The sequence below is a fragment of the Ornithodoros turicata genome, chromosome 3 (genome assembly GCF_037126465.1).
Source record: "Ornithodoros turicata isolate Travis chromosome 3, ASM3712646v1, whole genome shotgun sequence".
NCBI lineage: Eukaryota > Metazoa > Arthropoda > Arachnida > Ixodida > Argasidae > Ornithodoros > Ornithodoros turicata.
In genome coordinates this window covers 82,866,591-82,884,056 of record NC_088203.1, presented here as the reverse complement: position 1 = coordinate 82,884,056, position 17,466 = coordinate 82,866,591, and the positions used below count along the sequence as shown (strand labels likewise).

Here is a 17,466-nt window from a genome sequence, read left to right as displayed (position 1 = left end):
TCGGGGGGATAAAAATCGGGTGCTATGTTCACACGAGAATTCAGGGAGAAATCGGGTGCTACGATCTGTTTGATATGTCATCGGGGGAATTTTCGGGTGAAACGAAAGGCATATGAAACAAGCCGCTGCTGTGACAATGGGACAAGAAACAATAATCTTTATATTTCGGCTCGGAACTGGGACAGTGAATGACCGCAGTATTCAAACACTTGCCCGAGCTCCACTAAAGCTGGTCTTTGACTCCTGCAGGAGGGGATTATAAATGGAGGACAAACAGGAGGGAGGAGGTTGTCACAAATAGCTCTCCCTGCTGATATTATGATTCACTTTTCCCGACGGTTTACCTAGAACGACAAGTTATAGGACCGCAACGATTTCTGGTAGATATCTGGTTTTACCCGAATTCTTGAAAATTTGTTCGAGGGGGAACTATCGTGAAAAATCGTATTTAACCCGAAAACGAAGAACCCTAGTTATACGTGGATGCACAACCCACTACGGACGACAAAGGTATAAATGAGAGTTGACATCAAACGTTGCAGAGAAATACTAATACATGGCAGTCGTAAGATACTACACGCTTATCATAAGACGCCATTAATCTCTTTAATGTTCTACATATTTGTGACATCGGTGTTTAAGGGTCTGCGCATAAGAGCTTTCTGGTTAGTGATGAAAACTGCTTGCTTTTCAAGGTGGTGCCAAGGCATCGATGGCATAAGACGAGTCGCCAAATGCAGGCGGTGGAAATTTTAACAAACCGTACAAAACCACATAAATCGGGGTCGGAAGACCCGCCCCACCCCCTACCGACGTGGCGATGGGTAGGTAGGGGAGCCTAGTCAGATGTAGCACTATCCCCTCACTTCAATTCGTAGGTTTCTCCCGTGTTACTGGACCAGTTTTGCCGACTGCCCCGGATATTAAAAGCTGTCGATTTCTCTGGCAGAATGGGTGAGTGCATTAAACACTTGGCCTCTAGGCTATTTCACTGTGCACACAGTATCCAGGCAAACGATAGCCTACAATGGGCTTAGTTTCATTGCAATGTATAAAGTAACAGGCTTCAATCTGCGTCCGCATCACGACCTACTAGATCGTGGTCCGCATACGTCTGCCATTTGTAAATGGTTGGTTGGTAACTAGGCAACCAGTTGCGCGATATTGCTTACGCGCTACTAAATGATCTCGGTAGTATTCAATCCTTATCATCCTTATATTTATTTTATATGCAGGCACCAGCCTTGAACACGAAAAATATTGCGTTTGAAATTTAATCAATTGCCGCTGCCGTCCGCTAGAGGACGTGAACACTGGACACAAAATAGTTCCAAACAGTTTGTTTAAAGGTGCAATAATAGGGTGATACTATATTTCGCAGAACATACCCTACACGTGAATCGTAAAACCTTGATCATGTGGACAGCAGCCTAGAGTGCCTGAGAGTGTACAAGATGTAAAAGAAAAAAAGAGAGAGTGCGGAGTGTTACACAACAGAGGCTGTGACTCCGCGAAAATTTCTAGGGTGGAAAGGAGGGGGTTAACTGCGTCTGTTAAATTTTCAGACATCGGTTTTAACAAATTCCTCGGTGTCTCAGCATCTCCAGATCTTGACAAAGGTAAATGCATGTCTTTTCGAGGCTCAACATGTATGCTACGGTTTTACTTGAATTTAGACAGGGTGTCGGTGTATCCTTGAAGAGAAAACCAGTACGTGTAACTTGGCTGTTCTAAGCCTAAGTGAATAGGCTTAGTGGTTTCCCCTCTAACATGACAGCTGATTTCGTTGCAGTAGCTCATCTGTCGCATTAGATAAGTTCCAGTTATTACATCCTCATTTTCACCATGGCATTGTCCCTGTGTCGATCATTATGGGCGGATCAGTTCGGAACAACCGGAGGAACAGCTAAATAACGCCCACCGACCGTCCGACTCGCTGTGGGGAAACAGTAATCACACTGTCATTTAAACCACATCGTTGTAATATAAAGCTGCATTAACTGGCTCCTGCTACTTGTACGGCGTGCGTGCTAGCCTGGAGGACGGCTACAAGTGGGCACTTAGTTTTGACTGTTTACGCTGCCGGCAGTATATTGCGGTACACCTTGATCATATCATTTTTTCCTTTATAAGCAGAAATTTATCCCCGCGTTCGGCTAAATTTCTCTGGTGGGAACGTGACTGTCGCACAGCTGACGTGATTTCTCCTGGATGTACGTGTATTTGGAGCACGCAAACTTCCCTGCTTGTGAATAGTCCTGGTTATTGATCAGTATCTCAAAGTCTGGTGATTAGGTATAATGCTTTAATGCTGCTCCTCGTGGGTTAACCTTGTTTCTGCGTCGAGTAGCCAAGTGGAGACGAGGAAATTTGCCGCGAGAGGAAAAGCATGCATTCCGTTGATTTGTATGAGTCATTGTCTGTAGAGTAACGCACGTTTTTGTTCGACACGGATTTCTCAAGCCCTGTGACGTCGCATTACGCGTGTTGTTTGTGTTCGTCTGAGTCATTAGCTCATCCTCTTGAGTGCTCCAAAGAGTGTATGATATCAAGTACCTCTTCAGGAATAGATCATTTATAGCGCAGTAACCTTGCAGTTGTAACAAAAGCAAAAGGTAGTTGAAGTATGCAACAAATGGTTTTGCTGTAAAGTAAATGGAAGGTGGGAACCACAAGTGCTAGGTGACCAGTGCTCGTTTGCTTTGATATGAGCGGTATCTGCAGAAAGGTTTAAGATAAGAATGCTAAGAGGAAGAAGGATCTTGTAGGAGCTATTACTAGGGTATCTTGTAATGTTCTGCTGCTAGGATATTGGTAATGTCTCGTGTTTCTCTAATGTTTTGAAGAAAGAAAAAGAAACTGCATGTATCTAACATATTCGAGAAAGTATGCTTGTTATGGGTTTATCAATTGCAGAGGATAGTTGCACGAATATAGTAGACACCGTAAGCTGCTATCGAGGCAAATGGCACTTGTCCACACATACAGAGGCAGTTCAAATTTCACTTGGGGGCAGTGACTTGACACATCTGTGATACACCTCATGACACATGTTGGCGTTGCAGAAAAGCGTTTTGTGTGACTCTATTGCTAATGCATTTTGGAGATTATTGAGATGCAGACCTCTGATTATGATTAGATTAAAATGCACGAGGGGTATCTTCCTGGTAAGCGGAGATAAGCAGGGCATCTTCTGGTGAGGCAGGGGCCAGACCACAGACGATGGCTGTTTCAGAAACAATGAACATTCCTCTAGCATGACATGTACTGTGATTGACCTCTTCAAGATAAGATGTCCATATCTTTCTGAACTGCGGACACATGTGGCATAATCGTGAGAGATGCTCAACGGCTGGTTTATGTAGCACATATTTCTCATCGCAAGTTTCTGTATTCGTTCCATGACTGTGTCTGATACAGTATTCACAGAGAGCAGTGGCTTTATCGTGTTGGTGCGCTTTTGTAGGGCGCGTGCTCTGTGATCTGATGGTAGTATTTACGCTTGGCTGACTGTGTACGCACTGTGGGAAGTGGTCTCGTTCGATTGCACGATGTGCTGCTGCTTGGTTACTGCCGCTTCTGTTCCCTCTGTGTGGCTATTTCTTTTCATAGGTAAAATTGGCCGGTAATGGTAAAGCGGTCTCTCGTGTGTTTATCTTCTGAGCATGGGAGAGGTGCGAAGTTGGTTGCGCATTCATATTTAGGAATCCTGACGTGTCCTAGAAGTCCACTCCCCCTTTATCTTACGATTAAAGGTGGGACAGACTTGAGCTCTTGCAGTTTGAAGAATGAACAGTTTGGGGGGTTCGAAACGCCTGGCCCTCGTTAAATGCTTGCAGTCTTGCACGTGCAGGCCTGTGTGGAATGTTAAATACGGTAGACACGAGCTGATTACGGAATGTTGATAACTTGCGTGCTGCTTTATTTGCAGACAGTGATGGCGGCACGCGGGGCAGCCCAGCGGCCAAACGGAGCCCCTCAGGGCAAAATCTGCCAGTTCAAACTGGTCCTGTTGGGAGAGTCTGCTGTTGGGAAATCCAGCCTAGTGCTTCGCTTTGTAAAAGGACAATTTCACGAGTACCAGGAGTCTACCATAGGAGGTAAGCTTATTCTGTTGAATAACGGCAGTGGAAAGTAAAGGCACCAACTGTGGGATTTGAACTCACACCCTCCAATTTCTAGTCAGAGATGCTACCAATAGACCTTTTGAAAAAAGCGCCCACACCCCCAAGTGAGCAGCGCAAAGGAGTCTTGGGATGTTTGAAATATGCTGTTCTGTAGCGATATGTTTAGCAGTTTTTTTACTTTGTGAACAATGTCCATACTGTTGCTCTCTTTTGAGTGTTTAAGGCATACCAAGAGTGCCTGGCTTGCTCTTGAGGGCTCTCGCTACCTCTTCCGCGTCCATTACAGCTGCCAAATTCTTACACAAAACGCAATCAGACAATCACGTTGCACAGAGAGGTGCAACCTGAGCGTGTGCAAGGCAGCAGCAAGCGGGAAACTGGCGCTCCACACTATAACCTCGGGTGCCACGGGTGGTGCTGGCTTTTCTCAAAGGGTCTCTTACGCCGTACTAGCAACTCCATGGTTGCTACTGGTCCTTGAAACACTTGAATGCCCTGGAATTTAAAAATGCTGCTTTCAAGGTCTGGAAAAACCTTGGAACTTTCTGCAGTCCTTGATGACCCTTGATTTTGCATCCCTCTTGTTCTCGTGGAGCTGTTAGTGAAAATTTCGCTGATTTGGAGTCTGAATGATAGTGTGAACCACAGGTGTTAGCACTCGATGCGATAGGAATTAACAGCAGAAACCGGGAGTTTGAGAAATGAACTGTGCCCCGCACTGTATTGATCATGTAATATCGTGTATCATCTCGTGTGATATGGGTAGCTTACAAATGCTTTTATGAAATGTTATTGCCCTGGTCATAAACCGTGTTTTACATCCCAGGCGAAACGACAGCTGAGCCTTAAAGGTTCTCGAGAGGCAGTCTAATTTTTGTTCCAGAATTTGATGTGAACCATGAACCCTCTCTTTAACATTCCAAGCTATGCCATGCTATGCTACGAAAAGCTTGATAAAAAACATGACCAAAATTAGACATTGGGGCATTTTCGAACAGCAGCCACTTTGACTTAAGGGGATGGTTGCCTCCACGCCCTTTGATTCCGAGTGTGACATTTTATTCGTCGCTGATCACTGACAATGATCCCGAAAATTCTCTGCAAATTACTGGCACAGTTTTTGTGTAACTCGATTAAGCACAGCACTAGAACAGATGGCAGATGTTGAGAGTGTGGCGCAAGGCCCTCTCGGGGGAAATGTAAGAAAATGCCAAATTGAAACCGACAGAGGAGGGAACATCCTTGACAGACCCTTAGCTTGGCTTAGGCTTGAGTGGCGAGTGTCCTCAAGGTCTGCAAGGTGCCAAGTACGTGAAAGAGACAAGCTCGGAAACAATGCCAATCGTATGCGCGCTGCCCTCCGATTCGCCCTTCAAACATAGGTCACCACAATGTTTTTGCCATTGGAGCTTCCTGAGCACTTTTCTGGATAGAAAATTGGCCAGCTAGACTCTTGAACGATGTCAGATATTAAGGTAGTTGTTTCATACACACGTTTTTGGAGGGGCAATTGTCCTTTAAATCAGAACCTCGGCGCATCGTGGAGCTTGAATTCCTTGTGGATGTGATGCCGGGAAAATTTAAAAAAGTAGGTTTACACTTTCCCACTCTGCACAAACACGTATTCCACCCCCTCCCCTAAAAAATGTCCAAGTTCTAGTTGGGATTCTCTTTCAAAACTGACTATCTGCACAAATCATCATGTTGTACAGCTTGCATCAACCTTAATAACACTGGAAAAAAATTCAGTCTATTCCGAGCGGGGTAGCAGCCACCCTGGGCGCAATGGGGGAATGTTAAGTGAACAAAATCCCTGCGTTAAACTAACACAATTCAATTAAGATTCCTTTATGGCCCCAAGGGTTGGTGTAATCGCGCTCAGAAACGAGAGTATATTTTTTCCGGTGTTATTAATAAGGCTGATGCTAGCTGTACATCCAAGACTGACGCAGTGTTGTAGCAGACAAATCTGAACAGATTTGTGTGCACTGTGTTGCATTGGCATATATCACATGCATGTGCGCTGTACATTAGTAAAAGGAAAAAGCTATTAAGCAATGCATTGTACCATATCATACCACAACCACAGTTAGTACATTGCTTATACAGGGTGTCTCAGTATTCATGTAAAAAAAAAAAAGTTGCATAATAGAAAATGGAAGGATATGTAAAACGCTTATCTGTAGGAAACTCTTGCCACATACTACAAGTGACTTTATGAAATTTCAAGTGAAATAATTTAAATTTCTCAAATTGAAATTTGCCACGTCAGCATAATTTTCTTTTTTTGCCCGAAACTGAAAGCACATGTCAGATTTACCACATCCCATTACAAAATACATACATTTGAAATACCATAAATGACTACAATGATAATAGCTGAAAACAAGTTTTGAAAACTGTCGTTTCAAGACACGCACCTATTACTATTGAAGAGGGTAATGCATTTTGTAACGGAATGGGGTAAACCCAATGCACGATTTCTGGTCCTGGCAAAAAGAAAAAAAAAGCTGTTTGGCTTTGACAAATTTTGAGGTTCAGTGAAATTTAATTTATTTCAACTGAAATTTGATGAAATTACTTGCAGCATGTGGCAAAAGCTCCCAACAGTTAGTTGTTGATCACATGTTTTTCCATAGTGTGGGGATATTTGGAAACATCCTTCCTTGTAAACGTCATTGCCGTTCTTCTTTTGGATATAGGGTCCATGGCATGAAAATCTTCCAAGACTAATTGCATCTATTCTTTTGTGATTTCAGCGGCATTCCTGACACAGACGGTGTGTCTGGATGAAACGACAGTAAAGTTTGAAATCTGGGACACGGCAGGCCAAGAGCGCTACCACAGTCTGGCTCCCATGTACTACCGAGGAGCCCAGGCAGCCATCGTTGTTTATGACATCACCAACCAGGTGGGGGAATGCCTCTCTCTATTTTGGCATGTGTCCCGTAGAAGTAGCTCTATAGGCTTGTGTGTAGGGCATGCAGCAAATATGATACACTATCTGTAGCCCTGCCAACATTGATGACACTACAGTTATATCTCTATATGGTTAGATCAGGATCGATGCAGCATTAGTTCATTATGCGGAGGAATTGTTGATGTCGATAAAAGGGGAAAGGTGTTCTTCATATTCCATTGTATAATGTGCATTGTAGTTTGTCGATACTGGAGTATGAGTATAAAGCAGGTGCTAGTGTACCCTACACCACAACTAATATGTCCCTAGTATACTATTGTATGCTGCATACTGCACCTTTAAAATTATCTCCCAACAGTATACCCTAAATTTCAGCTTCAGCTCTTCTTAGTTATAAGATGGCAAGATAAAATGCAAAATTGGGCCACAAGTTTTGTCTTGGATGCAGTGTAGTTGTCACGTTTCATAACTTGTGGTCCTGATGTTGCCACTGTCAATAAAATAAATCATAACGCATGAAAATTAGAAAGCAAGATTTCACTGAAAACAAATTACATTGCCATTTTCAAGAGCCTTTGCCTCCGTGTGCGCTAAAGTGAGAACGCAGTGCGTTTATCCGCGCATGACTGCCGGTGATTAGATGCCTGCGTTGAAAGGCACGCGACGTCGAAAGGGCGGAAGGGGCTCGCGCGAAGTAGAGAACGCTGTTCCCTCTCCGCATCGTTCTCTCGTCTTCAAGCATTTTCTTTTCTTGTTTTGCTGCGTGCTTGCTACAACGGTGTCCGCAGTTGCGAGACGCATTTTGACGAGGAAAGACGCGTGGCTTGACCCGAAGTTGCGTGCGTTCTACGGGTTTCGTACTGGTGCGAAACGGCGTTGTGAAGTACCGCTGCTTCGAAAACGTGTGTTGGCAGACAGTTGCGTGTCGCCACCCAAACACGCGTCGACTGATTACCGGTGGCGGAGGCGCATTCTGATGGCGCAACAAACATGCATGTTCAGCGGTGTTCTACTTGTGGCGATCTATATCGTTTGCGCAAGCCTGAGCAGCAATTTCTCGAAAGCTCGCTTTTAAAGATACTCTGATATAACATTCAGATTTTGCGTTCCCGTCAATATTGTTATAAACGGGCTCGGCTGTATAGCACCCGGAAATGTGAATGTGAGACCGATATGTTAATGTTCAGCACCACTTCACAGTCTACTTGAAGTTTCTCTTTCAGAAACAGCTTACATATTAAATAAACGAGTTTTAAAGATTAACACTCCCTCTGTACACAAAGGAAGCCCCAGCGGTAGTAACATCTTGATGGCGTAAGCCGGACACATGAACGGGAGCGCAACGCAGGCGATTGTCTCCAAGCTCGTCTGCTTTGCGTTCGCACCACAGTTACACTAAGTGAAAAGTCCTCGGTAAATACACTGACTATCGCTTGCCAGTTTGAGTTATGACTAGAGAGCGGATTTTAAGATGCACAAAAAGGCATTAATTTTCTCGGAATAAGCACGATCAATATTGCACTACCAGCACTATGAGAGAGGCTGTCTGCATTGGTTGCTTTACAGTAACATACCACTCTGCAGTTGCACTTCTGTGACATTTGCTGCTCAGAAATAATACGCTCGTATTATAACCTCTGAAGTCATTCTTCAGTTGCGCTGCAAAGATTCCACACAGCCAGCGAGAGAGAGAAAAATAGGAAGAAAAATTGCCTGGACATTTTGCCGTTCACAAAAGCGCTTTGATTGCATGGCAGTCTTTATTTTGGAACTGAACTACATGCAGTGGGTACCCCCCGGTCTTCTTATTCAAAGCGTAAAGACAGTAGAAAACAAGCATTCTCTCAACGTGCTCCGGTGTCACCAGATCTGTAAAGTAACTAATCACAAGTAATTAAGTTACTGTAAGTAATTACTTTTTGTGTAGCTAATTACTGTACCAACAACATATCGCGGAAGAAATGCCAAGATTATTCGAACGACGCCTCACGTAACATTGAAGAAGTTGCCTTGAAAACGCGACTGAGGATGGCGCGGAACACAGTGCAGCCACGAGACGCAGTTTCTCTTTGGAGAAATTCTGTGGGGTGCGCACAGCATTTCTCGGCGGCGGAGGAGCGCGTGAGAAGACGTGACATGCACCCGACAAACTATGACGTCGCCCTCGCATCTCCGCCGACCTGGTTAGTGCCCATAACATAAAGGTATACACAAACGCGATTTAAGGAATGGGTGCCGTTATTAGTGCTGCCACCCAGTGGTAGTCACAGGAACTGTGCACGTTTGGACTGCCGTTTGCCGATCTTGTTCATTTTCCTGTGTGTGTGTCAGTTCATTTTATCCCGCTCATGAACTGGTGTAGAAAAGATATCGCATCGCCCACCACTCCTCACGTGAACAACTGTGTGCATATCGCACGCAGAAGCAAGCAATCTTTTTTCCGTGATCTTTCGAACATAGATATGCCACTCAGACGTTTACCGGATCCGAATATTCGACATTTTGGATCTGAATAGAATGTTTTCAGTATTTGTGTTCGATTGGACTAGAGAGAGAGGCCATACATACAGACCAATGAGAAATCCATATATAGAATGCATCGGCGCATAAATTGCGCGACATTAACCAACATGACGTAGAACTATGCAAAAGCGGTGCATGCGGGTTGCATGCGCGTGTGCAATCGGTATCGGGAGTTGGTTTTGTTTCGTGTTTTTAAATTATTTAATTGAGATTATACTGTTACCAAAAATTATTGCGGTGCAACACAATGTGCAATTAAAGGTATACAAAATGAAGGTATGAACCAAATACAGAAGACCACCTGCTGATGCCAGGACGAGTAACCTCGCGCGATTCTACGTAAAATAGCCTTTGTCGCAGAGCGCTAACTAACACAGCGGACCTAATTCGCGCGTACGCCCGGTTGAAGGGAAATGGCGGCGCTGGTGGTTCCGCGATTTCCAGAGAGGGAATTCCTGTATACTCTCAACGTCCGTCTTCTGCTCTTGCCATGCATTACATCAAATTGCACAGAAACTACTCCGCTCTTCCGTGTCTGATTTCTGGCGTTATTGTTGGCGATAAACAAAGAGTAAAACAGCACTGTGATTTTGGAATCGACCGGGAGGGAGGCGATAGTCCACTTAAAAAGGCCTTTAGTTCAAAAGGAGTTTGACCCCGTGCAAGCATGTGTCACGTGTATCACATGTTCGGTTGCCGTCTCAGTGCAATTTTTGGCCGTGAGCCAGAGTGGTTCTCGATTTGCCATTGGCCAAGAATGTTAATGTGCAGTTTTGATATTTCTCCATGAAAATCTCTGGTGTTTCTTGGTTTCTTGGACTTCAAGAGCATTTGCACGATTTCTTTCCAGGACACATTTAGCCGAGCGAAAACTTGGGTGAAAGAACTTCAGCGACAAGCAAGTCCCAACATAGTCATAGCCCTGGCTGGAAACAAGGCAGACCTTGCAGCCAAACGTGCAGTTGAATTAGAGGCAAGCAGCTTGGTTTCTTCGCCTCAGTTGTCTTTATATGGTTCATCTCACATAAAATGTATTTTGGGGGAATATTGACATAACATAGTGTTTTGACATCAGTAAACAGATATGGGCATTCTCATGAGGGCAGATGGTCCTCACCCTAACCTCACGGAGGTGAGGTGGCAAAAATGGATATGCTTCTTTGTAGTGAAACTTCTGCAGTTGGGACTAGTCACTTAGATCTTTGTTAAGTAAGATATAGACAGCCAGTTGTATTCGTAATGTGACCATTACCCACTGAAGGACCTTGTAAGGCATGATGGGTTACTGCTCATTTGCATATTTTTGCCACACCTATTTCTTCCCCATGTATCATATGTAGGATACGGGGGTTCCTCTGCAAAAAGAAAGAAAATGGTCTAGGTGAGACGATTGAGGAAAATTTCTGAGGAAAAAAGGGAAGTGGGCGATGGCGAACCTCTGTTGTCGGGTGGGCATTGAGGGCACTTGCCCAGCTCTGCCAGTGAGCCGTCATGCAAGGATCAGGGGTGGAAGTGCTGCACCAATTGCAATATCCTGCATTACACTGCTTTTCTTGTACCTGGTTGACAAAACATCTTCAGCCACCCGCCAGACAGTTCTCATTTTAACAAATGCCACAGTTTAAAACGTTTAGCCTCTGCTTGGTAACCCCAAACTGCATGTTGGAAATCACGGCCACACGTCCCATACAATCCAATGTTAGTCAAGCCAAGCCAGTTTAGCTACTTCGTTGACATCCTCTGTGCCCTTTTGGCTGTTTGCCTGTTTTTCTTGGTCAGAGCAGAACTAAATTGGCAAGTCTCGGTAACGTTTGTTTAATCATGCTGTAGCTTGATGTTACACATTTGAGCCTGTTTATAATGCTATTGATGGGAACAGGAAATCTGGTAGCTTTTGAGAGTATCGTTATACTTGAACTTTCGCAAAATCACCGGCCAGGATCACATGAAAAAAGTAGAACAGTGCAAGTAGAATGCCATCAAACATGCCTGTTTGTTGCAAGCACAAAAATGTTTTATCTAGCTCTCGACAAGCGTTTCTCAAACTTTGTGAGCCCTAGGAACCCATATACAGTCGAGCCCGTTTATTACCATCTTCGATATAATGATAACTCCGATATTACGATAAAATTGCTGGTTCCCGTCAGCTCACCCATTGAAGTACATTTAAATGACATCACTATAATGATCGCCGCAAAAATGTTTGTTCGCGTATAGCGATCAGAATTGTCCCGGCGGCAGGCAAAACGCGTGAAATTAGAAAAGCAAGATTGTGCCTTTTTGCTTAAAACAAATTACGGTCGCATTTTCAAGAGCTTAGCCTCCGTGAGCATTAAAGTGAGAACGCAGTGCGTTTATCAGCACACAACTGCTGGGGATTAGATACGCGCAACTTCAAAAGGGTGGGAGGGACTCTCGAGAAATAGAGGAGGTTGTTCCCTCTCCGCATCGTTCTCTTGCCCTCAAGTGTTTTTTTTTTTTTTTTTTTTTCTGGTTTGCTGCATACGACGATGGCATGCAGTTCCGAGACATATTTTGACTAGTAAAGACACGTGGCTCGACCCGTAGTTGCACGTGCTCGACAGATTTTGTACTGGTGCAAATCCTCGTTGTGAAGTACCGTGGCTTCCAAAACGTGTGTTGGCAGACAGCTGCGTGTCGCCACCGAAGCAGGCGTTGACGAATTACCTGTGGGGGAGGCGTGTTCTGACGGACATTGCAGTTCAGATAGTGAGAATGATGATGACTGCGGCACTCGATGACGAGCAAAGGATGACGTCTTCAATCTCGAAAGGTGCGGAGCCTCACGTCTATCGGTGCGGAGCCTCACGTCTATCGGTGGTTATGTAGTCCTTAAAAAAGCTTTTGACACAAAGCTGTGCCAGTTTAGAGCAAGATAAAATGCTTTTGCGCTCACAACAAACGCGCGTGTTCAGCCGCGTTTTACTTCTGTCGATCTACTTCGTTGACGCGATCCCAAACGGCAATTTCGTGGAAGCTCGTTTTTAACGACACTGTGATATAATCAGATTTCGCGTTCCCGTCAGTATCGTTATAAAGGGGCTTGACTGTACGTTTGTTGGCGTAGCGAGAAATGCCCCTCCCCTCTCTTCCTTTCCAACATCCTGCAACGCAGGTTCTGTACGCGTTCGTACATCTATCTGCTCAAATGTCACTAGAAACAACATGGTGTTGGTTCTTTTCATGAGATATGAATTTGTACTTAACCTATTCTTTGCAGTAGAATGGTAAGTGCTGTGTATAACTTCCTCGTCTCAGCGTGCAGCTGAGGCATGCGTATGGCGTAAGACATTTCGTACGGCTACCGTCATGTGCATACCACAATGTTGGAACCTGCCGTGGAACCCAGATTGGAACCCCTGTTCTTGTATGAAGCCGCTTTCTGTCCCATTCCCTGAAAGCTTTTCCAATGGTAACATAATCACTGAGGCCCTCGGTTTTCTGCTGTGGCAAATTCAAAATTCCGCGTCGCCGACTTGTAAATTCCGTGATTTTCCGTGGCGAGCAGTCAACGGCTGCTTGAAACAGGAAACGCTTTATTTTCCCGGATAATATGGGAACAAAAAATATTTTGTGAAATTACAGATGCAAAGCACTGTTGTGGCTCAGTATTACATACATGATATCTTGTGTTCTCCTCTGATGCGGTCTGTCGCCTACAATCATTTTATACCTGCTGAAAGATCTTACGGTATCTACAGAGTTTATGGGAAGGAGTTATTAATAGATGTGCTGGGGAAGTTACATCTTAAAGACACCCTTTTCTGTTCCTGGGCTATAGGCATTAGTTAACTTTTTGAAGGCAACCTCCCAGACATCAAATCAAAATCCTCCACTGCCACCGCTAAACTGCACACGGGAGGGACGCCGCCCCATCCTCAGGCGAAGTATGCACAATAAACTTGGGCTAATGTTATCTTAAGCTAAACTACAATCTGTCTGTGTTTGTCCTGCAGCATGAACAATTTCGTAAAGCAGGCTTCAACTTTGTAGCGCAGGCTTCACCTCATGCAGGGAAGAGTCAGGTGAAGCCCACTTTCGGGAAGTGCCATTCGTATTCGGCGAAGAGCCGAGTATCCGGGAACCCGAATATTGGGTATTTGATTCGCGAATCAAATACTTCGAGTGATTGATGTTCAATTCGAATTCGATAACTCGGGTCTAATATCCACACACCCCTAAAAAAAAGGGGTTTTGTGAAATTCTGTGCCAAGCGAAGGACTCTGCGATTAATTCGCGAAATTTCGTGGAATCTCAGAAAACAGAGGGTCTTAATAATCACCAATACCACAACCACATAAGGCTGTCTATTGATCACCATCACAGTGTTGTAGTCACAAGTCATCAGTCTCACTTTCGAAACTGCACTGTGTGTGCGCCTCACTTTAGCAGAACGTCTAAAAATTCCTTGCAACAGCACTTAGCAAAAATTGTTTGGTCATCGGTGGTTTGACAGCAAACTGACCTGGTTTCTTGCTGCATGATTTATAAGATCAAACTGTCTTTTTACAGGAAGCACAGGCATATTCAGACGAAAATGGGCTCCTCTTCATGGAAACGTCCGCGAAGACAGCAATGAATGTCAATGACATCTTTCTTGCAATTGGTGAGTGACTTTTTTTTGTGGGTATTCTATAAACTGCAATGACCTCAGACAGATTTGTTCATGTTTATATGGCGTTGTCGGGTAGCAGGAGAAAAATTATTTGCAAGCCCATTCATGCAGAATATGTGCTTTTTGAACTGGTGGTGGTGGATGGGTTTGGTGTACAGGGAGGCAACACATCTCAGTGAGAGTCAAACACTAGACCCTTCCGGCAGATACTTTTCCCGGTCCACACACTCCCGATGCAGCAGCATTTCTGATGGATCGCATTTGATGGTGACCTGCCGTACTTCATTATGTTCTTCCTGGCTTTTGTCATGCACCACAAATTGCCTTGCGAGAGGTGGATGTAGAAATGAGATCTCTTCGAAATTCCTTTTTCAAATTCGATCAGCTTGTCGGGATTCTTCATAGTGGAATAGCTAGATTACACAGCACATTTCCAGTACCCTCGTGAAATGTCTGGGCGACTTTCTAGCAGCTGGGAGCAGTAAAAAAAAAACCTCTGCGTACATGTACTTCGCAAAATGTGGAATCCTCTCTCTCTCTCTTTGCGCAGCCAAGAAGCTTCCAAAGACTGAGCAGACGACGGCAGCCAGTGGCGGGGCTAGTGGTCAGGGCCGCAGAGGTGTGGACTTGAGTGACCAGCAACAGCAATCTGGCGGCTGCTGCAAGTGATGCCCTTGTTACGGCGCTCACACCTCCTGCTGCCGCGCCCTTTGCTGCACGCATCACCACCTCTTTGTACATATGCGGCATGCCCAGATATATATATATATGTATACGGAGGAGGAGGAGGAGAAGGGGCTTTTGTCGGGGGGAGGGTGACACGACGTGGAGGTCGTGTGGCTGTTTTAAAGCGCCCTCAGAGTGAGGGCACGTCAGCTTAGCACGTGCAGGCCACTAGGACAGTGCAGAATGAAAGAATCTTGTTTTAATGAAGCCATCATTCTTTAATTTACTCTGCGGGGGGAAGGGAGTGGAGAGGGAAGAAAATATTGCATTCAGTTTTTCCTCGTCCCCGTTGGACCAAATGTTCCGTGGCACCACTTCTCTTATCGTGCTGCGTCAGTTTGGGTGGTGATCAGAATTTCGTGGCTGTGCGGCTCGGATTAGATGGCCGGCCATCAACCAAACGTAATTACTTTGCATGTTGGAGTGTCTGGAGTGTGTGTTGTGCATATGTATGCTTTTTTTTTTTGTGAAAGGCTGTTTTGAATGTAGTGTTTCCTTCTCGCTTCACTTCTTGTACTAGGGTGTTTCTCTAGTTCCTCTTTTGTGCTTTTTGTACGATACTGAACTGTCGGCACACGCCTCCGGGAGTCACGTTAATGGAGAACAGTTGCATTCGTGGTACATTGCTTTTCTGGCATAAATTTCTTGAATTCTCGCAGCACGGGGAGTTGCCTTGAAAGTGTATACATATACATATATATATATTACGTATAGTTAAGATCCACAAGGCATGTGCAAAGGAGGTGAAAAATGCCCATAGGCAGGAGTTAGAAAAAAAAAAATGGGAGGGTCTTTCGTTGGGACAATGCGTGGGGGCTAGTGCACCACCGAACGTGGGAAAATCGAGAAAGGTGGCTGTATAAACGGAAGAAAAACAGCGAAGCGTCAGTCGTCAAATGGCCTTTTTGCCTCTCCGATAAACTTTTTGCATTCCTTACTTTATCAAAAAGAAAAAAAAAGAAAGATTGTTGGTCCATGACGATTCCTTGTTTCTTCCCTGCTCTGTGTTTTCGTTTGTTATTCTCGGCCTAAATGTAGGAACGTAGCCACGGAGATGCATGGGGGAAGGGGTCTTGTCAGTGAGAACCACAGTATTTTTACCCTTGTTTTTTTTTTTCTTTCTTTCTTGGGGCCGGGGGATTATCTTTCGAATGCAAGTAATAATCCCGGGACTGTTGTTGACCTCTCGGAAGGAATAAGTTTATTGTGTAGGTTATATATAAGGCTCTTGCTGTGTTGTCCATATTAATGTATGATTATTATGCTGTACATAACATTTGATATTAAAATATAAAATAAAAAATTTCAAGTGCACTGGCTGCCAGTGTTTCCAGTTTTTGTTTGCAAACCAGTGCAGCAGAGAACTGATGTTTGGCCAGAGCTAAATAGTTTCTCACAGTGCTGCCGTGTAGATGTTGAGGTGCTCTGTGTTGAGTACTCTAATCCGGAAAGATTTAAGGCCAAAACTTCTGGAAGTGTGAGACACTTTTTCCTCGAGCGAGCAACCTTAGAAAAGGCCAGTGGCTCCAAAAGTTGACATACATTCTCATGTTATTAGGAAGCGTTTCAGTAAAGGTCTGAGCAGTTTTATTGTTCCCGACTGTATGCCTAAACTCTTAACTCCTCTTAATGCCTCTTAATTTAACAACTGAATAATTTGGCAGTAAAACTGCAGATTCACACTGAAATGCTTCCTAACGATAATGCTACATTACAGAACTCCTTCATACAGTATTATAGCAGTTTATTCAGCTCAACTTTTATAAATTCTAGATTGCAATTCTGGCTGAATCTGCTTTTACAGAAGGGACCAGTCAGCACACGAAACCTAACTCCATGTAGATGGCAAAAATCGAACCTGACTGCCTGATAACTGTGCTTCAGTTCTTTCTCAAACTTATGGCAATTTGGATGTACCCAAACCTGAGAAAGCCTCACCTCCTTGTCGGCAGGAGACACTTCTCGAATGATTGCGTGGGTTATGTTTACTCCACTTAAAACACTGCCTCAATTCACCCAGCTCGAATGCACCAGCATATATTCCTCTGCTCCCAGTACCTGTGTCCTGCCTTCCCAGCCTGTGCAGCCTACCTAGAAAAAGTGCAGCATGGCTGTATACAGGGTGTTTGCTCTAACGTGTCCAGGAATTATATTTAAAGCGAGCGATAAGGAAAAGCAAGTGGTACTTTTCTGCTACTTAGTAAGAAACACGTACTGCTTCACTAGTAGCACCTGTTTCTTAGTCAAGTAGGTGAAAAGTAGCGCTGTTTCTCTTTTCTCGCTCACTTTAAATATAATTTCTGGACACGTTAGAGCAAACACCCTGTATAGGTCAGAATCCGTAGTAGTGCATTAAAGGGCACGGCCGTTGTCTGCTTTTTGCCTCCGGAGGGTGTCCCTTGAGTGTCGTCCTAAAGCGGGCTGTACTTCCTGTCTGAAAGATGTCATTTTGGCACCCCTTCAGGTGGGCTCAGGGGGACAATTGTCCCCTCATATAGACGCCACCACTGCTTGTGGGTAGGAGAAGACAAGAG

The 17,466-nt window shown here is 44.5% G+C and overlaps 1 protein-coding gene across 1 annotated transcript; it reads left to right on the top strand.

Annotated features, from left to right (window-relative positions):
- Positions 1-1,497: 1,497 nt before the first annotated feature.
- Positions 1,498-16,246, top strand: LOC135388698 (ras-related protein Rab-5B-like). The gene is made up of 6 exons (XM_064618422.1): positions 1,498-1,619; positions 3,932-4,100; positions 6,887-7,038; positions 10,421-10,543; positions 14,104-14,197; positions 14,757-16,246. Exons 2-6 carry the CDS (start codon positions 3,938-3,940, stop codon positions 14,873-14,875), a joined length of 651 nt encoding a protein of 216 aa, XP_064474492.1. The 5' UTR covers positions 1,498-1,619; positions 3,932-3,937; the 3' UTR covers positions 14,876-16,246.
- Positions 16,247-17,466: the final 1,220 nt, after the last annotated feature.

Excerpts from the sequence above, each read along its gene's own strand:
- LOC135388698 (XM_064618422.1), top strand. The coding sequence starts at position 3,938 with ATGGCGGCACGCGGGGCAGCCCAGCGGCCAAACGGAGCCCCTCAGGGC. Across the intron at positions 4,101-6,886 it reads CCAGGAGTCTACCATAGGAG|CGGCATTCCTGACACAGACG; the intron begins GTAAGCTTATTC and ends TTGTGATTTCAG. Across the intron at positions 10,544-14,103 it reads AACGTGCAGTTGAATTAGAG|GAAGCACAGGCATATTCAGA; the intron begins GCAAGCAGCTTG and ends GTCTTTTTACAG.